Source organism: Mesocricetus auratus, unplaced genomic scaffold (assembly GCF_017639785.1).
Source record: "Mesocricetus auratus isolate SY011 unplaced genomic scaffold, BCM_Maur_2.0 Super-Scaffold_100676, whole genome shotgun sequence".
In the NCBI taxonomy this organism is placed as follows: Eukaryota; Metazoa; Chordata; class Mammalia; order Rodentia; family Cricetidae; genus Mesocricetus; species Mesocricetus auratus.
The window spans coordinates 58,321,620-58,345,176 of NW_024429266.1; the positions used below are offsets into that span (position 1 = coordinate 58,321,620).

Consider the following 23,557-nt stretch of genomic DNA (forward strand, 5'->3'; position numbering starts at 1 on the left):
AAAGGGTTTTAGTCTGTAGTTGTTTCACCCAAAGCGATTTGGGTGGAAGATGAGGCTGGACATCACAGAGAAGCACATAGTGGATCAGAGCTGCTTACCTCAAGGCAGCAAGGGGGAGGCGGACAGGGAGAGGGATAACCAGAGACAAGGTGTAACCTTTAAAAGTACATCCCCACTAACGTTCCTCCAAGTCCTGCCCATTGCTGGTGGTCTTCTTAAATCTGAATACACCAATGGATTCATTAATGAGGTCACATCCTAGTGATCATTTTCCTAAGCCCCACCTGGAAGCAGGAACAGAGGCAGAAGCCAAGAAGGAGCCTCTCTCCCCAGCATCCTCCCTCCCTCCCTCCCTCTCTCCCTCCCTCCCTCCCTCCCTCCCTCCCTCCCTCCCTCCCTCCCTCCCTCCCTCCCTCCCTCCCTCCCTCCCTCCGTCCTTCCTTCCTTTCTCTTCCTCTCTTAAGTTGTTTTCATGTAATATGTTTTTGATCATGTTTTTCCCTCTCCCTGCCCCAACTTCTCCCAGCCCTTCCCTACCTCCCTACTTACCCCAACCCTGTTCTCTCTCTCTCTCTCACACACACTTCTCCCTCTCTCTAAAACAAAACAAAAATAAGAAGTCTCCACAAAAATGAAAATAAAAACAAAAGACCAATAACACACACACACACACACACACACACACACACACACACACACACAAAAGCCAAAACAAAGCAAAATGAAACAAAAAGTCCACAGAAACACCACTGTTTGTTTTGTGTTGGCGAACTATTCCTGGACACGGGGCCTGCCCTGGAATGTGGTGAATATACCAATGACCCTCCACTGGAGAAAACCATTTTTCCCTTTGCCTGTGGGTATCGGTTGCAGATAGCCTTTTGTCTGTGGTGTGCTGTGACCCTCCCTTTTCTCTTCTCCCCCTCATGTTCATGCTCATCTGACTTGAACCTTTGCAGGTACAGTGTGCTGTCAGTCACTGTGAGTTCATGTGTGTGTCACTCCGGTTGTGTCTGAGAGACACTGTTTCCTCGTCATCGTCTATCCCCTCTGGCTCTTCATATTTCTACCTCCTCTTCCTCATATCTCTCTGAGCCTTGAGGGGAGGGGCTAGATGAAGACATTCCATGTAGGGCTGAGTGCTCTGAGGCCTCTCACCCCGCGCAGTGCCCAGTTGTGGGTGTCTGTGTTAATTCCCATCTCCTGTAAGAAGCTTCTCTGATGAGGGCTGAGTAAGGAACTCATCTATAAGTACAGCAAATGTCATTACGAGTCATCCTATTACTGTTCCTTTAGCAGAATAATAGTAGTAGGCTTTCCCCTTGCCCCATGACCCATCTCGTTTCAGGTTCTTGGCCACTTCAGCATTGTCAGGTGTGAGGCCTTAAATCTAGTCAAAAAGTGGCTGGTCACTCCCATACATTTGGGTCACTGTTATGCTGGCATATCTTGCTGTTGTAGGCCTCAGGGTTGTAGCTGGGTGATGTCGATGATAACCTTTCTCCTTCTGTATGTGCAGAGAATCTTCCAGTACCACGAATGCTAGCTAGTCAGTAGTGGTGAAGCTTCTAGTCAGACACCAGCTCAACTTCTCTGTATCCCACAAACATAAGTAAACGTCTTCAGCAATAAAGCCTTGCCATCTGGTATTGGAGAGCAATAAATTAATAGCCTTGGCAACAGCCTATAATGTTTGGGTTTTATTTTTTCAATGGGTTTCTTTTGGTCAACAGCTTAACAAGATATAACCCATTCTTGGCATTGGAGGTTTTATTGAGTAGCATCGGATGTCTATTTGAGGCATTGTCTCCCTATTATTTGGTGTCTCTATTTAGATTCCTTTCGTATCTGTATATATTATAGGATGCTTCTACAGTAGTATGTTTCCATATAGCTTTTCAAATTCAACATGCTTTCTTATACAACACAGAACCACCTGCCCTGGGCCCACAGTGGGCTGAGCCTTCCCACATCAATCAATAATTAAAGCCCACATACTATCTATAGGCAATTTGGCAGGTGCATTTTTTTCCCCACTGAGGTTCTCTCTTCTAAGATGACCCTAGTTTGTGACAAGCTGACAAAGAACTACCCAGCACAGAGGGAAATAGCTAATTGAGATGCAAAAAATATGGAAAATATAGAAGCTACACACTTTATGAACAATGTAGTAGAAAGTAACTTGGAGAAAAGAAGCTTTGCAGTAATAGCTGATGTGATGTGGAGCGCTATCATGTGAGCGCGTGGGGTGTGTGGACCACTTTGTCTTCTATTTCGTCTTGGGAAGGTAAGTAAAACTACAGCAGACAAGCTGTAAGGAAGCAGATTGGGGCCTGATAGTAAAACTGAAAGAAAGTTGCATAATGAGAGTTGTCTGGAAATGAGGCAGGTGGTGCATCGAGTGAGGAGGACTGTTTCATTGCAAACACTGAAGTGTAAACCAGATGGCCACCTGTCGGGCCCTTGTGGGCAGCAGTTAGTCAAGAAGGCTGGCAGGGGAGCCTATGAGAGCATCAGCAAGGCAGGCTCGCAAGCTGGTGCTTACCATAGCTTTCCCTCACACCCCAAGTCTACAGTTATCTGTGTAGTTGGTTTTTTTTTTTCCTTTAGCTGAAACCACTGAGGATGGCAGGAGGGATGATGGCCTGAGAATTTACTAAGGTTTGGTTTCCACCATGTCTTGTGGTAAAAGCAAAGGGACTCCATGTCTCCTAAACTCCTTCAAGTATTTGGGGCTTGTGGGTGAGTAAGAGGTGACTCAGCTGCTGAGAAGGAGGAAGGGAAGAGGGGATGCCCCTGAATTAAGTCCTGTGCTGTTGATACCCAAGAGTTCATAAAGCTCTTTTGTACATATTTCTGGTTACAAGTAACCAGAAACCCAATTAACAATGACTCAATCAGGAGGAAAATCATTGCTTCACACCTAATGGAAATAGGGACGTGGTTCTGATTTAGGATTGGTGAAGTCATGAGTTCAACAGTCATAACTACAGTTTTGGTTTGTTGTTTTGTGCTCTTTTATTCTCGTGCTTAGTTTTTTCCCAGTTGCCCAAAGTCTTCGCTGAGTTTTGCTTCAAATATGTTCAACATCCAAATATAGGAAACAAGCAAGCAAACCAACTCAGTGTCCTTGCTTTTGAAAAACTGAACTAAAATATCCCGATGGGGTGGCACACTCCCTTAAGCCCAGCATGTGTGAGGCAAAGGCAGATGGGTCTCAGTCAATTCAAGGCCAACCTGGTCTATATAGAGAGTTCTAAGCCAGCAGATTAACAGGGTGAGACCCTATCTCAAAATATATTAAATTAGCATACAAATAGGCTTCATCATGGCATTTTTCAAACAGTTTTGTTGTTGTCATTGACCTTCCTACCCTTCTTCTCTGTACCCCTCCTCTTTTGTACCCTCCCCTCCTTAGGTTACTCTAGCTACAAAGTTTTCAGTCTTTTCAAACAATTCTTTGTTTCATTTCATTAATTGCCTTTTTATTTTATATTTCATTGACATCTGTCCCGATCTTTATTATTTCTTGCCATTGGCTGCATTTTCATTTGACTTCTTGTTTTTCTAGAGCCTTGAGCTGTGTCATTAGGTCATTTATTTGAGACGTGTCTGATTTTTAAGTGTGAACACTTGTAGCTTTCCTCTTAGAACTTCTAGAGGATCTGTTATGTTGGTGTTAATATTTTCATTTCTTTCTAGAAAACTATATTTCTTCCCTACTACCTTCAACCACCCATTGTCATTCAAAAGTTGTCAGCCTCTAAGTATTTGTGTGGTTTCTCAAGTGTCTTTCTGTATGCTTCTGAGGAGTGTGTGTTCCCTGTCAGATAGGATATGGATGGTATAGGCTGTAGATATAGATGGTAGAATGTGGCTGTCCATATCTGTTAAATGAAGGTGATCCGTGTTATCATTTCCCTATGAAATTTCCTTGCTGGTATTCTTAGTTTGGAAGACATATCTGAAAATGAGAGTGGCTTATAGAAGTCTCTTACTATCATTGTGTCAAGATCTGCACCCTTTAAAACCTTTAGTGTTTGTTTTATAAAATTGGGTGAATTGCCCTAATTGGGTACATGAATGTTTTCAATTGTTATATTTTCCTGATTAAATGTTCCCTTTTAAAATATGCAGTTTACTAGCAAAAGACATAAAAAAATGAATGTCAAAGGTCAAAGGATGGAAACCAATCCACCAAACAAATGGAAGCCACGAACAAGGTGTCACATGGCTGTAGAACCTCCTATTAATTTCCCAGAAGCCCTAGCTTTGCCTTTCTGACAGAGTTCCCTGGCCTGGGTCCCTCTTTCTTCTCTAGCAAGTTGGAGTGTCCAACCTGTGACTTGTAGCCACATGTGCCCCAGAATAGCCACGAGTGCAGCTAACACAAAGTGGTAAAGGAATGGAAAACACCGAGATTGTGCTTTTGTAACTCCATTATGTGGTTCTCAAAGTATGAACTTTGTAGATGACACTATTGTATCACAATGGTGAAAGGCTGGACATGCCTGCTAACCTCAAGCCTCTTTTGAATTAGGGAATGAAACTTTCCACAGACAGGCTGTCTGTGATGGCCACTCTGAAGGTCCGTGGAAGACCCTTGGGTATAGCAAAGTGCTATTGTACTGTGCTGTCCTCCCTTCCTTTGCAGCTCCACTTGGCAGTGGTCACGTGTAGGGGTCCAAGGCCTCGCTTTACCTTCTTGAGCCCTCATGATTGTCTTGCTCTGGTCTCCTCTCCATGTTTTCTTTTCACAAGTTGGGCTTTTCTCTCTGAGAGTCCTTGTACCACAACTGCCGCTAATGCCGTGGGGTGGCTGAGTTGGGTGTGGGCCTGCTCACAGGAACGGTCGCTGTGGCAATGCTGGAAGTCATGCTGTGGTGGCATAGTGGCAGCGTGGGTGCTGGTGGTTGCTGGGGACCCTTTTATGGTAGAAATCCACTGGTGGTGCTCCTTCTGGCAGTTTCTTAACAGGGGTAACCAAAGCTCATCTACATGGTGGCTGTGGCAGCTGTGACTCCAGTTATTGCACCAGCAGTGGCATTGGTCTTGGAGGCAGATACCCAGTTCATTCACGGGAGAAGCTTGGCGTGTAGCACAAGTGCAGGCCCACCGGCTAGTGGAGTAGCCTGGCACCACGGCTCAGCAACCCTAGTCCTGCTTCCTTTAATTAGAGTCCAGAACTTGCTTACCGGGATGTCTTATTTGCTTTCTTTGAGGCAGACTAGCATCAGACTTGTTACACAGCTGAGGGTGACCTTGATCCTTTCGCTTCTACCTCCCAAGTGCTGGGACTCCAGGCCAGTGTCACCCTTCCAGCCTAGTGTTCTAGAGTAAGAAATTAATATTTTCTTGCAGGCTTTCACTTCTAGAGAAAAGCAGATCACGCTCTGTCTCACTGGCTAAGTGGTAGCACAGCCCCTCCCCCAACTAGTGACTGAGCAGGAGAAGTGCAGTCGTCATGTGCATTTGTAACTCTTTGCTGTGACAGACACATACGACAGAAACAACTCGGAGGAGAAGGGGTTTATTCGGCTCCTGATGTTAGAGAGGTTGCTGCTCATCATGGCAGTGGGAGCATGTGACACGGGCTTCTCGAATCGCAGTAACTGGGAAGCAGAGACAGCTGGGTTAAGAAACAGTCTTTAAAGGTCTACCCCTAGTGACCTGCGTCACCAGCCAGGCCTACCTGGTAAACGCGCCACAGCATTCAAAATGTCAAAAGCTGGGGACCAACCATTCAACACACGAGCCCGCGGGTGCTGTCTCAGATCTCGATTGTTATACCATAGGAGGGGCCTGCTGTGTGTGCTCAGTATAGGCACAGAATTAAAGCTGTTTATTGTGAGAGATGGGGGAATGGCAGACACTGATGGCGTCCACATTCTTTCCTAGTTAGGACAGTGGGTTCTCCAGGTATGATGGAGGACAAGGTAGGGATGACGTGATTGTATTCCACACTGCCTGAAGTTGGGAGTCAGTCAATTCATGACGGCTGTGGTAGACCACCTGTTCATTGGTGAGGTCTGAGAGTCTCGCCGGAGCAATCAGTTCTAAGTTCAACTAGATGACCTTCAAGAGCTAACAGCCTTCACCTTGGGCCCACAGCGTGGTATCACTTGTAAACGTCCCCTCAGATCTGCAGAGATTGGTATTTCTACCTTCAGATAAGGAATTGAGGTCGGATTGGCTTGTGGATATGTATTTTGCACATTTGTATCTCATTTTTTCTTTTGTCCATGTAAAGAGTTTCTGTAAATCCTGGAACACGGTAAACAGTATGATTTAGACCTGTGTTTCTCAAGCTGTTTTTAGTTTAGTTAAGAACTTGACTTTAAAATTTTCAACCTATTAAGGGATCAACATTTTCATAAAATGAAATAAAAGGAATTAGTAGGAAAATGGGATGAAAATACTGAGATATACAAAGTATGCAGGGTGGTGGTGGTGCACGCCTTTAATCCCAACACTCGGGAGGCAGAGGAAGGAAGATCTCTGTGAGTTCGATGCCAGCCTGGTCTACAGAGTGAGTTCCAGGACAACCAGGGCTGTTACACAGAGAAACCTTGCCTTGAAACAAAACAAAACAAAACAAAACGCATAGTTTCATTTTCAAATAATTATTTAAAAAACCCACAAAAGTGCCCTAGTAGCTTTTACACAGTCACTACACTTACCTTGTATTATGGTCCCCCCAGACTTAGTGCTATAAGAGTAGGTCTCCAGGGTAGCAGTATACAGGGAATGCTTCAGGGCATGGTAGGATTATGAGGGCTCTAACCTCAAGATCACATTAATTCACTTATGGACTCCTAGACTAATGAGTTTGGAAGGAGGGCCATCACATAGGTGAGTTCTCTTTGCTTCCTGGCCGTCAGAAAGTGAGCAGATCTGCTCCGGCACTCGCTCCCTGACATGCTATTCTCTGCCTTATCACAGGCCCAGAAACAATGCAGCTGCATGAGCACGGATGAACGCTTTTGAAACTGTGACCCCCAGTAAGCCTTCCTTTCTTTATGTCAGTTTCCCAGGTTTCTATAAAGCAATGAAATGCTAAACACCCTGCCACAGACTGGCTAGATTTTTGCCATCTTTTTCAGACAGATTTCTGTGTCCAGCAAGAGATTTGTATTAGACTTGAGGAAATGATTTCTTATGGTGATTTTTTTTTCATCTCTCCACTGTGGGGAAGAAACTGACTTTAATGGTGCCACATCAGCTGGATGAAGCTTGGAGGGGGGGGGAGTCCAGAAAGGTCTGTGCTTGGGGTCTTACTCCCAGGCTCTCAATTGGAAGTGCCATTGGATGATGAATCATTTTGGTCATAAGTATAAACTTCTTGATTTGCATGCCTCTAGTGTTAATGCTTGGAAATTTGTTACTTTTATGGTGCAAAGGTGATTTGAATCTGGTAATATGTATGACCAAATAGGTTCTGTTTGTTAGAAAATTCTGCTAGGAAGTCTTCCCAAGAAATTTAAATCTCTTTTCTGGGACTTAGGGGATCTAAAATGCCCACTTGCTAATTATATGCGACTCTGAGAACTTATATATGTGGAAAGTGAAATCTATAGACATTCCAGGATGCTCAAGATTCTTTCTCTTACTCTTATTCACAAGCTATTTAAGCACCTTCCTCCTTCTCCCGAATCCTACTGACCTTCCTTCTACAGCTGTGAGCCTGGTAGATTTGCAGATGACTCAAACTGTGGCTTTCAATTCCGTGACATCCATATTTCCTGTGACCTCTTCCTCTGCTTCTACTCAGCTGATTACTGTAGTGACGATGCCGGGACTTGGAAAGTCTCCTCATACAGTCAGACACCCTCTGTCCACAGTCTCCTCTTCTCAGTGATTAAGATTCTTCCTCAGGAGCCGGGTGGTGGTGGCACATGCCTTTAATCCCAGCACTTGGGAGGCAGAGGCAGGCAGATCTCAGTGAGTTGGAGATCAGCCTGGTCTACAGAGTGACTTCCAGGACAGGCTCCAAAGCCTGTATCAAAAATCAAAACAAAACAAGCAACAATAAAAAATATTCTCCCTCGAAACTGTTTCTTGTGAGCTCAACACTATCCCATTGTATCACCTCTCTTCCATCTTTGTTTGCCTTGTTATTTAACTTATATACTCTCAACTTTCCCTTTGTTGTTCTTTGGTTACATTCATGGAGCACAGTGAGCCTCCCTTTTGTGTTCATACAAGGCTATGACAAGAATCCCAAGGAAGCTGGAACAATCTATAGACCACTTCAACCTACAACTGGTTGCTTCTACCAGAGTGACTTAGGTAGGGTTTCTATTGCTATGATAAAACACCATGACTTGGGGAGGAAAGGGTTTAGTCTACACTATAACTCTCAGGTCACATGGAGGTAAGTTAGGGCAAGAACTCAAAGCAGGAACTTGGAGGTAAGAGCTGAAGCAGAAACTATGGAGGAACACTGCTTACTGGCTTGAACCTCTTAGATGGTTCTAGCTGTGTCAAGTTGACAGAAAACTGGCCAACACACGGGCACACCATTGTATGGACATCCACCACATTTCTCTGGAATTGCTTGCTTTGTTAAGCTCACTTCAAATTTTTTATCTCTTCTCAAATTTCCTTGCATTATCCCTTCCCTAATCACTGTTTTAATGGGAATAGAAGACATGTGATGGGAACATCTTCAATTTCTGCCAATAGTTCTTCAAACCAACACCCTCGTGTTTCTCTCTCCTACATTCTTTGGGTAGTTGCTCAGTGACATCTTCAATTCTTCCTTCTTCCTGCAACCCATCTGTCCACTCCTACTTTCCAAGGAACCTGACTTCATCAGTTTTCCCATCTACCTCATGACCTTTCAGTGACACTTCTGGCCTGTCCCCAAAGCAGCTGCCAATGTAAATATGTCTGTCGTGCTCTTAAACCTGCCTCTTCTCAACTCACTGGCTCAGGCTGGAATTCTGTGAGTCATCTTTGCTATCATCCACTTTCACACAGCATTGCTATGTGAAAAATCAGTCAGTTCCTATGAACACCTTAGTCCTGAACTATAACTCCCTCCTACTTAGATTGGAGCAAGTGGCCCAGGATGGTCTCATAAAGAGGAGAACTATTTTCTCTTTCCTACTTAACAGCGGTGATGGCTTCCCTTTGTCAGTGAAGTTTAAATTCTTATAAACAGCTTGCCACCCCTGACTGATCAGACCAGGCTCATCACAAATCTCCCTCTAATGTTTAACATCCCTCATTGTTTGTGGTTTGTCTTTTAGTTGTGTCACATTCTGATGGAGGCTCTCAGCATCACAGGTGGAGAAGCCAGAGAGCCCACCTATGTAGGGAACCAATACAGACCTTGGCACTTCAAAGAGAATACTCTTCATCGTACTGCTAAGGAGTCTTATGCTTGTTTATCTGCTGAACATCTTCATTTATCCCTCATCCTTCAGCCAGCTAAATGTCATCTCGCCAAAGCCTGGAAGACCAGTCTAGCTTGACTGCAGGCTTAAATCCCCCACTTCTCATTACTATGCACCATCATAGCAATGGTGACACAAGCCTAGACTTCTGGCATCTGGGAAGCAGAGGCAAGCAGTCCAAGAGTTGGAGGCCAGCTTGGGCTACCCAGTGAGACCCTGTCTCAAAGACAAAAAATGAATAAATAATAGAAGTCACCACAGTTTGCTGGGGTTAATTGCTGAAGTAGGGTTGCTTGAGCCTAGTAGTTTAAATGCATCAACAATTCTGTCTCAAATCAATGTGTGTATGAAAAGTAATTACAGCAAGCAGTAGTTGAGTCCATGAGGACAGGTGCCAGGCCTGCTTTATTTGCAGCTCTTACTCAATCACCCCAACAGAGTTCCTAGAGCACAGTTTGTTCTGAAAGAATCCACACATACCTCATAAATTTTTAATTTGAAGAGAATTTCAGGGGGAGGCTAGCCCTCCTTTGTTCTGGTTTGGGGTTCAGCAGTCGTATATGTGGGGGTAGAGATTATTATGACAGATAAGGTTAGATTAGCTGTTAGTGCTGAGTACTAGTCAGGGTTACTAATGCCGCCTCGGTGGAGGGGATTTGGTAGGGTCATGTTGGGGAAGTGACATCTTTCTGTTTTAAGTAACCCAGGAAAATTGTAATCAGCCGTGCGATTCTGGGAGGTGTACTGGGCAAACTGGACCGTGTCATGCTGTGACTGTATGACCTTGCAAAAGTCTCCAGTAGCAGTGAGGGGGAAAACCACAGCTGTGGACCTGAGTTGTAGTGTTTCGAAGTGCTAGCAGATAGACAGCAGTGATAGAGGTTGAACAAGCCCAGGACTGAAATCAAATAAAACTGGACACATGGTTAGTTTAACCTGCATTTGATTGCTGGGTAACTTTTATTGCTCCCAATGGCAATCAGGCACACATGCCTAGCAGCCCCCTGGACTTGTGGCCCTCTCTGCTGCAATCCATACAGGCTCTTTCGCTTCATTGAGCCCAAACCATCTCTGGGATTGATTTCAGGAAACAGAAAGTAGACAACTCTAAAATGCAGTTTCCTTTTTTCCATCCCAGGTGCAAGACTGAGCCTGTTTTGCTTGCTGCCCATGAACGGTGGCTAGAGAGGCAGAGGTCTAACTTTTGGCAGAAATGCAAGATGGGCCCAACTCTTTTTTCAGAATGTCGGTACCTGTCTTTCTATCTGATTTCCCACAACCATTTTCCAAAATGCATAAAATGTTTTCATTTTACTAATTCTTTGCTGTATTCCAGGGGCTTTACATTCACCCATGTGTTTATTTCTTGTAACAACACCTTGAAAAAGGTGGTTGTTGGACTTAGGAGAATACTGAGGTAGGTGGTATCTCCATGTCATGTCTCTGGTAGGTAAGAGGCAGCTGAGTGCTGAGAGCTGGGGCCAGCAGACCTCAGAAGCCATGCTGTGGGCAAGAGGTAAGCTGTGTTATTTTATCTGTTGTTTTTCTCCCTGTCCATTTCTTCCCCAGCTGGGGGCCAAGTGAGCTTCTGCAAGTTCAAGTCTGGGTGGTTGCCCAATACTGCTGGGAGGGGGGAGCTCCTGCGGATACACAGATGACTCGAAGCTCTACGGCAAACTGCCAATGCAGGAGATGTGTCCTGGAGGAGGACAGGGTGGGAAGGAGCTTGGCTGAATGAAGAGCTCAGAAGCTAGAGCCAGGACCCAGGCTTGGGAACGAGGCTTGAGCAGCACTCAGAGTACCTGGGTGTCTGTGAGACTCAGCACTGCAGAGGATCACAGCTATTCCTTCCCCACCTGGAACATGCCATTTTAAACTACTTTGTCTGCTTTAACGACTTTAATGCCATTTTCTAACCGCCGGTCAAAGCTATGAGAGAGGACTGGCAAGAGGACTTTGATCGTTGTGAAGCAGCCAGGTCCTTCTCTGCGGAGTGGCTTGGCCTCCTGCCACACGGGAAAGAGTGCTTCTGAGTGCGCCTGTGCAGGCTTATGGAGGGCTTGCTGGTGTTTTCAAATTTGTAAACTTGCTTGGTATCACTATTCCCACCCCTCAAGTGCCGCTATTCACGGACCCAGAATAAAAACTATCAATTCAGACCTTGTTCTGTGTTTTACTGTTGAGGAATTCTAATTCGGGATAGGCTAAGTAAACCTCTAAAGTCACCACCTGAGCATCTTGGGAAAAGGAGCATTGAATAATGAAGCCTGTACACAGGGGACCCGCGGCGCCCTTAGAGACATAGAGTTGACTGGCTCATTTTAGAGACAGTTCTGTAGCTCGCAAAAGAAGGTCAAAGGTCATCCTCTCATTCTGGCTTTATGTTCTCATTCTGGAAAATGACCCAGTTTCCATTTATATTTTCACTAAACTTTATCACGATTAAATCAAAACTTAAGTTTGAGGGACAAACAGCACAGAATGGAAGGCTTCTGCTGTTTAGCTATCTCTTCCCTCTTGCCTTCCATCGGATGTCGTCATCCCATCCTTTAAAAGCTTCATCCCCAGAGTGGAGGAGCCTGCTTGCCTAATGTCTGCCAGGATCTATGTAGAGCAATCACTTTGCCATCTAGATTCCAGGAACTTCTCTCACTGGTCCCACCCTCTTCATCTTAGCAGCCAGGACCACAGATGAGTAGGGATTCTCATTATCTATCTATTGTCACCCTAGATCTGGTACATGAGAACCAAGTAGATTTGGGAGATGAGGTAGCTGGTCTAAGAGAATAAAGGCTTTTAGCTCTCTTCCCAAACTCTCACCCATATATCACTTGCGTGCCACCTCTTCAAAACACATGTATTTCAGGTATTTTGCACCTTAGATGCCTTCATGCTGAACTTTGTGTGTTAGTAGGCTTGAGCTGCCATAGAAAGATTTTGTAGGTGCCCTGGCTCAACCAGTAGGAACTTATCTTCTTCAAGTTGTAGAGGCTGAGAAGTTCAAGATCAAGGTGCCAGCAAGGCAGTTTCATCCTGAGGCCTCTTCTCTTGTTTCAAGAAAGGTCCTATCTCAGGGTGCGATCATAAAACCTCTTCTTCGATCAGTCCTAAAACGATAAAGAGATAGAACCAACTCTTCAGGGGTAGCACTAAGTCCCACCATGAAGACTCTACCCTTGTCATCCCATCTAATCTTGGCCATCTCCCAAAGGCCTTGTCTTCAAAAGTCATCGCTTTGGGAGTCAAGCCTCCAATATTAATTTGGTCGGGGGAGGTCTAGGGAGAAGAGGGACACAAACAATCAATCCCTAACCTCTAGGAAGAAAATTTTTGCCAGCTTTGCAAAGGAGAAACGGAGGCTAAGAGAAGCAAATGTGTTTGGCTAAGTCTACTGGAGGGAGACCTAAGGATGGCAGTGTCCATGTTGATGGCCTATCTATGCAGCTGGTTCCCAGCCAGCTCTTCCCTCCACCCACCAGCCAAGAGCACAGAGCTACTATCTATTAACACGCTGAAGGGTGTAGAAGTTTTAAAATATGTGTGCAGATCGTTTGACATCCTCCTTCAAAAGCTGAAACCCAGCTCCCCCTTGCTTGTATTTGGCCTGTATGTATCCCTTTCTAAAGGGTAGAAGGAGGCAGAACCAGTGGTGTGGGAGTTGTCAGATGGGGCCAGAAAAGATGCTGTGTCCACCTTGTCCACCTTCTTTTTAGTTCTCTTCCCATCACTGGCTCTCAGGGAGATATATTGTGTGCTGTGGAGACTCAGCCATGTGATGGGCTACATTAGGCATGTGAACATTTCTTATGCTCCTCAAGAACCAGATAGTCAAAGAGTAATTAGGAGACAAATTTAAAACATCTCAAGACAAAAATGGTGACACTTAATACTAAATTGTATATTATCATTTTTTATATAAGGTCACTCTATCTTGCTCAGAGTAGCATTGAACACCTCGACTCAGTGACCCTCCTTCTTCAGTCTCTTGAGCATGTGGGAGTGTAAGTGTATGCTATTTTATTGTTGTTTTTGAGGCAGGCTCTTGAAGTGTATCCCAGGCTGGCTTCAAATTCTCAGTTTCCCTATTTCAGTTTCTCAAAATCTAGGATCACAGGTGTACACCACTAGTTTGGCAAATATCTGTGTCTTTTAATGAGGCAGGACTACATGGAGCAAAAGAATTATTTAGTAAATTTTGTATGAAAATGATATTTAGGAGTTTGATATAATCAGTAAGTTCACAAACTGCCTAAGGTAGATGATATAACTTATCTAAATTTCATTTTCATGTGTAAGAAATTGAGATGTTGGCTAGGTGTGGTGGCACATGCCTTTAATTCCAGCACTTGGGTGACAGAGGTGGATCTCTGAGTTCGAGGCTAGCCTGGTCTACATAGTGAGTTACAAGCCAGTCAGGGATATATAGTGAGACTATGTTTCAAAGGAAAAAAAAGATAAATTGAGATATTAATTTAATAATATCTTATAGAGTTACATGATAACTAATGAGTTAGTGCATACCAAGTGTGTAGCCAAGTAGCCAACGAATAGCTTCAATTAATGTCCAATTATTAATGTAAATATTAGGCATAAAACTATAAGGATAGATAGATAAAGAGTTTAATTAGCAAGCACAGAACCTACATATTTGTTAAGATTAATTTTTGATTGGGGGCTGGAGAGGTGGCTCAGAGGGTAAGAGCACTGGTTGCTCTTCCAGAGGCCCTGGGTCACTTCCCAGCAACCACATGGCAGCTCATAGTTGTCTGTAAGTCCAGTTCCAGATGATCTGACACCTTCACACTTACATACACGAAAGTACTTGAAATAAAATAAATTATTAAAAGATTAATTTATAATCAACACATGACTGAGAGTGCTGGATGAATAACTAAAAAAAACCCTTGAACTTCCAACATGGTCATTAGAATATTGAGTTATTGAATGGTAGCATAGCAAACTGAATAGTGAAAAAACACTCCATTTCTGGGTCTATAGGAAATAGCAATACTAAAAGCATATCGTATACCTGATATCTGACACACCCACAGAATGTTCTAGTAAAATTGCAACTACTGTTGAGATCAGCTACGCCGATTTTTCAGATGTGTTTCTGTTTCAGACGCCCAGTCTCTTGAATGAGATACCACCTCCTGTTAGTGAGCATGGGCCAGCTGCCACTGAGCCCTAGCCCCTGGAATCTTTCTGGCTAGGGGCTCAGAACTCTAGATCAGGATGAGAGCTTTGGTCCACCTCTCTGCTCCCCTTCTGTGAGCCCCCATTTTTCTTTTCCCCTTCCATTTAGAGGCGGGTGTGTGCATGCATTCTTGGTATGCACATGTGTGGGCATGCATGTGCAGGCCTGACATTGATGTCAGGGGTCACCCTCAACTTCTCTTCCACCTGTTCACTGAGGCAGAGTCTTAAGCCCAGAGCTCTCTAAAACGGCCCGTCTTGCTGGCCACCATGCTTTGCCTTCCCAGGCCACCATGCTCACTGGCGTTTGCTTGGGTTCTAAGGCTTTGAACTCCTCAGCAAGTGCTTTAATCACTGGGCCACCCCTGCTGCCTCTAGATTCCATTCTTTTTTTTTTCAAATCTTTTTTTTATTTAAATTAGAAACAAGCTTGCTTCACATGTCAATCCCAGCTCCCTCTCCCTCCCCTCCTCCCCAGCACCCTCACCAGCGCCCCAGTCCTCCCATGCCCACTCTTCTCCCCAGGGGGGGTGAGGCCCTCCATGGGGGAATCTCCAGAGTCTGTCATTTCCTTCAGGGCAGGGCCTAGGCCCTCCCCTATGAGTCCAGGCTAAGAGAGCATCCCTCCATGTGGGGTGGGCACCCAAAGTCCATTTGTATGCCAGGGATAAATACTGATCTACTACCCAAGGCCCCATATATTGCCTAGGCCTCCTCACCGACACCCACATTCAGGGGGTCTGGATCAGTCCCATGCTGGCCTCTCAGTCATCAGTCTGGGGTCCATTAGCTCCCCCTTGTTCAGGTCAGCTGTCTCTGTGGGTTTCACCAGCCAGGTCTTGACCCCTTTGCTCATCACTCCTCCCTCTCTGCCACCGGGTTCCAAGGGTTCAGTTCAGTGTTTAGCTGTGGGTGTCTGCCTCTGCCACTGGATGAAGGTTCTAGGCATTATTCGTAATAGCCAGAACCTGGAAGCAACCCAGATGCCCCTCAACTGAAGAGTGGATAGAGAAAATGTGGTACGTTTACACAATGGAGTACTACCTAGCTCCCATTCTTAACCCCAACCTTTCAACTCAGAAATTCAGCTTTGATCCTTCCCACTTCCTTCCGATGGTTACTTTAACCGAAGTGAGTCAGGGCTTACTGAAAAAATGACCACAGCCTCTCTGATCCCACCCGCCCTGTCCCAGGGCTGCCTGGCCAGCACGTGTGTGTGTGTGTGTGTGTGTGTGTGTGTGTGTGTGTGTGTGTGTGGTGTCGGGGTTACTCAGCCATTATTTCCTCTTATCTTCCAAGTCACGAGACCTCCAGTAGGGCTTCCCCAGCCACTGCCCCCCCAGAAGTTAATCTAACACCTTCCTGGTGGCTCAGGGAGGGGACAGACTAACTGGTTGAACCCTTTGGGACCCTATCCAGTAGGCCAATTTACCCATATTCTATTCTTTTGGTTCAATTCTCTTGTCTCTGGTCTCAGCCCAAAGAAGAATCCCAGTACTTGGACAGCTGAGGCAGGAGAAGCAGAATTCAAAGCCATCCTGAATTTTAGCCGAGACCTTGTCTCAAAGCATCGTGGGCTGGAGATTGAGTTCAGCAGCAGATGTTTGCTTAGCATTTGAAAGGTCCCGGGTTTAGATCACCGGACTGTGGGAGGCAGGGTTGGCAGGAGTTAATTAAAAATTGTGGTTGCCAGTAGTAACCAAAGTTGTGGACTATCTTCCAGTTCCAGGAGCTAGTTATAACTTTCTGTTAGTCCCCAGAGTCCACCCAGACAGATTTAAATTTACCCCGAAACCTCTGCAGCTTGAAGGATGAGACATATTATGCTTCCCTTGCTTAGCATTGGTTGTGTGTTCAGAGTCACGTTTCCCATCTTTGGACGCTAGCACGGCCTTTAAGGGTTTCATGGTGTGTCTTAAAAGACTTAGTTTGAAGATCTCAATGATTTACGCTGATGCTTTGAAAGTGAAGCAAGATTTCCTTCTGATGAGATCTGTGCTCCACCCTTTCCTGGAGAGGTTGCAGGCATCCTTTCTTTGGAATACAAGATTCATTCACCCCTTTGGCTATTCAGAACTTTGAGGGACATTTTTTCAATCAGACAGGATTCAATGGACAGCACAATATGATTTGAATAAGATCCATTTATTTAAAATTATAATCTGCTATAAAAACAGACAAACAGTACACCATTCCCAGAGGAATTGAATTATTTCTAGTTAAAAATGAGTTCTATTAGAACTAATTTTAGGCGGTTATAAATAAACTGGCCACAGCTTTCAAGAATGAAATAGTTGGAGAATGAAGTCAGGGGAATCCCTCTGAGCTGTGGAAAGGACAGTCATCAAAAGGGCTCCCCGGTTTCCCTTCCTAAGCCCTGTCTTTACTACTTCAGGAGTCCTGAACTCAGGGATGGAAGAAACTAGGGGGCATCACAGTAAACGTCTGTAGCTGTGAAATGTGGCCAGCCTTACAATGGAAGCTTCAGCTGGCTTTTCAAAGAAGACCCCCCCCCATAATATAACATAATTTAACTTAGAACACTGAAATACTACCACGCGTCCCTTGTGGAAACAGCTTAAACATAGGTAAAGATAATAAATATTGTGAAGTTATAATACTGGGCTTCTTTCTAAATAGTTCACAGAGAAGCTCATTGAATAAATAGGGTGGGAACTGAGGTATCAGAGGTAATAAATACTTTGGAGAGAGGTACAACGAGGTTTCCCAAGGAGCTGCTTCTGCCAGCTAAGATCCCCGGGTAAGATTAAAGAGGTCTGTTTAAGTCCGTAGACTCAACACACACTCTGGGTGTTCTAGCTTTTCATTTTGATGGTCATGTACACTTCTATGCAGTTGATGAAGATGTCAAATTCATTCATGGCCTTGAAGACGCCTTTCTCTTGGAGCTGTGCAGGGAGAGAAACACCTGGTTAAGACCTGTTGGAGGGCTGAAGAGATCCCTGGACTTGGCTGGGCAGGACCCTAAAAGCAGAAGGCTCTCTGCTTTTCTGTGTTGGGAAATGACAAACTTTGGGAACACAAGGATTTGTCCCACTGCCTTGGGAAGGGGCTGTGCCTTCGCCTGCATCATCTCCCAGCTTTACGCTCTGCCAGTAGCCAGCAAGGAAAACTTATTCTCAAAGCACTGTCTTCAGAATGGCCCTTTTTCAACATTTTTAGAGGCCCCGGGCTCAAATAATGCTTATGCAGAATGTTGTGCAAAGAGTTAGAGGAAGCAGTTTGAGAGCAGGACAGCGACAGAGAAAGACTGTCGCTATGTTTTGGGCTGTTTAGGCAGTCCCCGCCCTGCTCTTCTGGCCTACAGTCAAGGGATTCATGCCCACTGATGTTGGAACCCCGCCAGGTATCTCTGCCTAGCCCATGAAGATGACGTAGGCCACATGGCTTCTGGGAACTAGGGTTTAATGGGTTCACAGGCAGTTGGCAGTGTGAAACCTCATTTTGTTTGCCAGGTGGAAAGTGTACCAGGACAAATAAGAATTCTTCTTCCTGCTTTTGGGGGCATCCAGGCTGAGCCCCAAGATGTGCCTGTGTGCATCAATTCATGTCTGCTTTCTGCACTTGTGGGTTCAGCCCATTTCCCAACAAGGTACTTTCTGTACTTTCTGTTTCCTTTGTCACTCTCCCCAGCACCTAGTGCTCTGTGCTCATAGGTTGTCCCGTCAGTCTAAGCCGAAAGCCTGCAAAGGTGAGGCAGTCATTTAGAAACTGCCAGAGACGCTTTGCAGAAAACATTGTGACTGAGGTGGCGGCTCCTAACTGGCAGAGGAGGTCACACGATTTGCCAGGTTCCCACACTCCAGGTGCGGAACAGGTCCCTCCTTCTGCCTTTGGTGAGCTGACCGGGGCCACGTTATGCCCACCCCCCTTGCCACCACCCAAGCTTACCTTATTAAAGTTATCCTTCACCTGTTCCACAGCCTTGCTTTTATTTTCACAGGGGAGAAATCGATGCTGTAGAAGAAAAGGAAGTGTTAATAATTCTAGCTCCAACCCCGTGTCCACACCACATGGGGGAACAACCTCATTGCCTGATGAAAGGGCTGGATTCATCTTCGATGCCCACCTCTTCGCTCCCAGGGAGAACTGAGCCCTGCTTCGTTCTTATCTATTGCACTAGAGGAGAACAGCCCAGGAAGATGCAATGTGTGTCTTTGGAATTACTAAGATGTTTGCAATGCATGGGTGTGAACTCAGGTCTCGGGCTTTGTCTCTCTATTGTGTTTTGTGTGTCTCATCTCGTCTATCTCCAATCTCAACTGCCATAAACTGTGTCTAGGTGTCTGAGAGTGGGGATTAAAGTCTCAGCTACTGGGGTCAAATCGCTGGCTTAGAACCAGTGCACAGATAGACACCAACTGATCTCCCAGTATCAGTGAGAGAAGAAAAAAGCAAAGACATCGCTTAAGTCAGAGAAATAGATGCTCTGGGTGAATCATTCATAGAGCCTGGTTTAGGGACAGCAGTCTTATGGCCCTTCTGAAATGCCAGGGAGAGTCCTATCAGCCCAGTTGTGTGTTGCTGAATTTGCTTCCCAAAAGCTGAGACAAAGAGGTGAATATCATCCTCTGCTTGGAAGCCTCAGCTGTCAGCCTGGGGCCCAGGTCCAAGGAGACTTGAGGGAGCTGTAACTGAAGCCCTGGCCTTCCCATGAAGAGAGGGGAGTAGCTAATAACCCACAATGACTCACAAATAACAGGAAGGCTATGCGCAAATCTTCACGTGTAAGTGCCTCAGAGCCACCCCCACACTCGCCCAGAGACAGATGAGCCGGAGATCTGAGTGGAGGCACTGGTGTAGATTTACCTAGTCCCCAGTCTAGTCTGTGTGTCTCTGGATGCATGTGGCCTGGCTGGGCTGTAGGAGACGGTATTTGCTGGGTGACTCCAAGGGAAAGAACTGGTCTGCTACTCACACAGCGCTGCAGTTGCCTCCTGAGGGTCTTCAGCTTCTCTCCTAGGGAGTTCAAATGCTCCTTGATTTCTGGGCCGTGGTTCTCTGCCTGGGGCATCACTTCTACCAGGTAAAACTGGATCATTTCTGATAAGGTTTGGCAACCCAAGTAACCCTAGAGGCAAGAATCAAAGGTTGGGGCTTACTGCAAGGATGGCCTGTCGCAACTAAACTTGATGGACTGGCTTGTTGTCCCTAGGGGCCCTCTCTTTCTCTCTAGCTGCATTCTGTCCCTTTACCACAGAATGAGCTCTTCACAAGCCTTGACTGCTGCCCATATGCTGAGTTAAGGACTTCCCACTTCTCCTTTTGAAAGGCATGGCATGAGACCCAGCTCCCCAGCTCCCGCTGTCTCAAGCAGAGCCTCCCTTCCCTAACCACTGGATGGCGCCCCAGCACCCATGCGACCCTACCTTAAAGTCCTGCAGTAAGGAGTCAGTGAGTAGTATGTTGTCCAGCTGGTCCTTCTTTTGCTGCAAGAACAAAAAGGAGCATGAATGCCAAGGCTGAGGCGCACACCTGGCATGCATATCTTCTGATACCTCCTCATTTATCGGGTTTGATGGTGCTAGAGCCTGGAGTGAAATCAAAGCCCTTCCTCTTAGCACCGCGCTGTTTCATAGAAGCTTCCGCCTGGCTTGAACACCCAGGCAGAAGCGTGACCCAGGCCTGGTCTTCTTTCAGATGAGCCACATCAGGTTTCAGGGGCACCTGTGTCAACCCCTCCTTTCCAGAGTCCCTTATGGAGAGTGTCTTAGTTGCATGGCTCTCTGCCTTCTCTGGAAAGAGACTCCTCTCATAGTGCAAGCTCTCCATGCCTGGTGCTGCCCTGGATCCTAAGCAGAGGCAGCATGTGTCTCCTACTTCGGACTTCTGTCCCAGCCATCAAAATACGGAAACTTCACTGAAAGCTCCTGAGCACTGGAGAGATGACGCAGCCACCGTCTAGGTGGCTTTTCCTGTGTGCCTGGGCTTAGTTTAACCCATAACCCATAGCTTAGGACTCTGCATTTAAGTGTAAGGGGAATAGGTGCTGGGGATAGAGGAGGAGCAGAGGGGGGTAGGAGCAGGAAAAGGAGGAGGGCGATTTCCATAGTTCCATCAGAACGCGTACTTCCAGCCGTCCCAGCAAGGAAGGTTAGGCAGGCTTCATACTCACAAAGAAAGTCTTCACCTGGCTGAAGGCAGTCCTCAGCTCTCGGAGCATGTGGGTCTGGCTGACTGGGAAGTGGGTGCAGTTACTCTCATGCTGGGTGTACTGGCCTCTGCTGGGTCCCACTCCAGCCAGTAAGAGCAGGCAACAGAGCAGTGCTGAGCCGAGCATGGTGGAGCTCTGCTTTCTGCAAGGCTTCCTTGTGGCTTCGGTACTGCAAGAGCAAGCCCCTAAAGTGTAGACCTCCCCTCCAGTGTCCCCCTTTTATACTGAAGGCTTAATGGGGCCTCTCCATTTACATACTTCCTGGCAAGGGTTATTCAAGCTCCTCCTCCCTCTTAATTTTTTTTTTTTGCATTGTAAGCTAAAAGAACTGGTAAACGAACTTCTGCATAGCTATATTTAGTATGGGCTACCTCTCTTTTAAAAAAGTTTTTCCTTTTTTTTTGAGCTTCTCAATACAAAAAGTCATATTTCCTGGGGGGGCAGACAGCTGTGCTATGTACAGAGGCCTACGATTGTGAGTTCCATTCACGAACTTTTAGGTCACAGTGACGTGGATAAATGGGCTATTCCAGAACATATTAGGATTGAGAAATAATTGGTTCCGCCACTCAACCTGGGTTGAAGAGCCGATATTTCCTGCTGACTAGGAATTCATCTTAGCACACAGTTATCTGAAGGAAGCACTCACGGGCACACTGTCTTTAGAACTTGCTCTCTTCTGCGTCTTCCGTCTCCTGTTCAGGACTGTCCCTTGAAGAGGTACGTGTGCTGTGGGATGGATGCTCAGAATGGAGTGCCGGGGCCTCCTCTGGCCCTTGCTGCACCGAGATTCCCAGATTCCAGTGTTGGAAGTTAGGAGCAGGGGCTCAGACTTCTGAGAAGCTTGCTGGGTCTGGCAGGTGGTCCTCACATGGTCTTGTTTTGCGGTGTCCCAGGCTTGGAGATGTGTAACCTGTCAACCACCTGTGGTTTCTCAAGGACAGAGGAGGTGACCCTCCTAGCTAGTGGGCCAGGTGCTTGGATCTAGCCAGTCTTACTTGACGGGATGACTGGTTGATCAGGAGCCAGGGCTGTGGCCTTCTCCTCAAAACACTCTGGGGTGTGTCAGTGCATAAACTTACTGTGAAGGGAAGAAGAACCTCCTAGAAGTTGGAATGGAGTTGACTCAAGAGCCGCTGCTCCTGTTTATTCCAGGCTGAGTTCTACCAGCCACAGGCACAGAGCAAGGGGCCAGGCAGGGCTCCCTTCCTTTCACTTGGTCCTTCCCTTTTGACTCCTGGCTGGTCTGGGATGTCTGTTTCTGCACGCAGAAGCCACCCTCTCTCTGAGATGCATGTTTTAGGTGTAGACACAGTGCTGCTGACCAGGTAAGCCAGGGGATCCAAATCCCAGATGAGGCTTGAGTTCCTCCTTGACCCGGACGGCGAGGACTCTCACTACCCTTTCTCCTGACAGCATCTGGTACTTATTTCACTGTGACAGCCGCCTCCCTTTGCTGCCCTTGTCGTTCTGAGAAGCTTGTGTTTTCCTCATGGGTCTCACCCCCTGGCCTACAGAAGGTAGTGGCTGTCCTTGGAACTGGCATTGGACAGCTCTGTGAGCCTGACCCAAGGATAAAACATCAGGAGGCAGAGGGGTGGGAGTACAGCTCGGGGAGAGGCAGCACCTCTCACATCTTCTTGCAGTTACTTCTTCTTCTGAAGTTTTCTTTCCCAGATGTACATCAAACTGCTTCACAAAACGTACATACATTATCATGTGCCTAATCATAGTATAGAATTTGTATTAATAAAATTTATACATCATATTTATATATTAATATCTTAATAGTGTCTGAGCACATACTGTTAGTATAATATAATACGGTTTTGTAAATATGCTATGTATTACCATATTAATATGCTACATATGTGTGTACTCCACACTCCCACAATGACAGAAAGAAGAGAGATTCTGAATGCTATATATATATTTCTTGTTAATACATACTCAACTTACTGGGGTTAAGGTTGGGATCTGAATTCTTTATTTGCTCTGAAATGCCAGTTATTCTCAGCCATTTGTTGAGTAGCTCACCCTTTCTTTCCCCATTGATTTCAAATCATTGCTCAACATTTCAGATTCTAAATGGTCCTCAAAAGCCCCAGGTGAGTTCCTTGATGCAAGAGTTCCTTGATGCAAGTGCATTTTTAGCCAAATAAGGACCGTGCAGAGAGCTGCTGTATTTCAAGTCTGGGAGGACGTCTGCTCAGCTGAGAGGCCTTTGGTATACACTGGGAAAAGCCCTAACCCCACAGCTACATCTGAATTGCATGGCAGGAGGTTTGAGCTTGGGTTTCAGGACAAGGGAAGTGCCCATGAGGGGGAAGTGAGAGTGGGTGCCTGGGGAGAAATGGGCACAGCCTGAGTGCCGTTTGGTGCTGTGAATGAAAAAAGACATGACTGTTACATGTCTATCTGTACACTCTTTGGGAATAAATGGCCTGAGTCAGACTAGAACCTAGGGTAGTTGAATTTAAATTCTCCACTGTGGCGCTCAGACGGAGGCTGTGGGTGGGTGGGGGGATGTGGAGGACAATGTCTCCTCCAGTGCCCTTGTTCCAAAATATCCCTATGTCTAGTCAGCTGCCAATGAAGGAACGTTTTATTACGTGTGGCTTAAAAGAAAGTGTTTGTTGATTGTTTGCTGTGTAGCTGGGGATAACCTTGAACACAACATCTTCCTGTCTGTAACACACCATCTTCCTGTCTTAACCTGCAGAGCGTTAGGATGACAGACATGCCTTCACACCCAGCTTGAGAGGCTGCCGGTCTATGGCTGGTA

At 46.0% G+C, this 23,557-nt stretch overlaps 1 protein-coding gene across 1 annotated transcript; it reads right to left on the bottom strand.

The window, feature by feature from the left end:
• Positions 1–16,723: 16,723 nt before the first annotated feature.
• On the bottom strand, positions 16,724–20,975 carry Il10 (interleukin 10). Its single transcript, XM_005079860.3, has 5 exons — positions 20,734–20,975; positions 19,988–20,047; positions 19,537–19,689; positions 18,510–18,575; positions 16,724–17,506 (listed from the first exon to the last, which is right to left on the bottom strand). Exons 1-5 carry the CDS (start codon positions 20,896–20,898, stop codon positions 17,414–17,416), a joined length of 537 nt encoding a protein of 178 aa, XP_005079917.1. The 5' UTR covers positions 20,899–20,975; the 3' UTR covers positions 16,724–17,413.
• Positions 20,976–23,557: the final 2,582 nt, after the last annotated feature.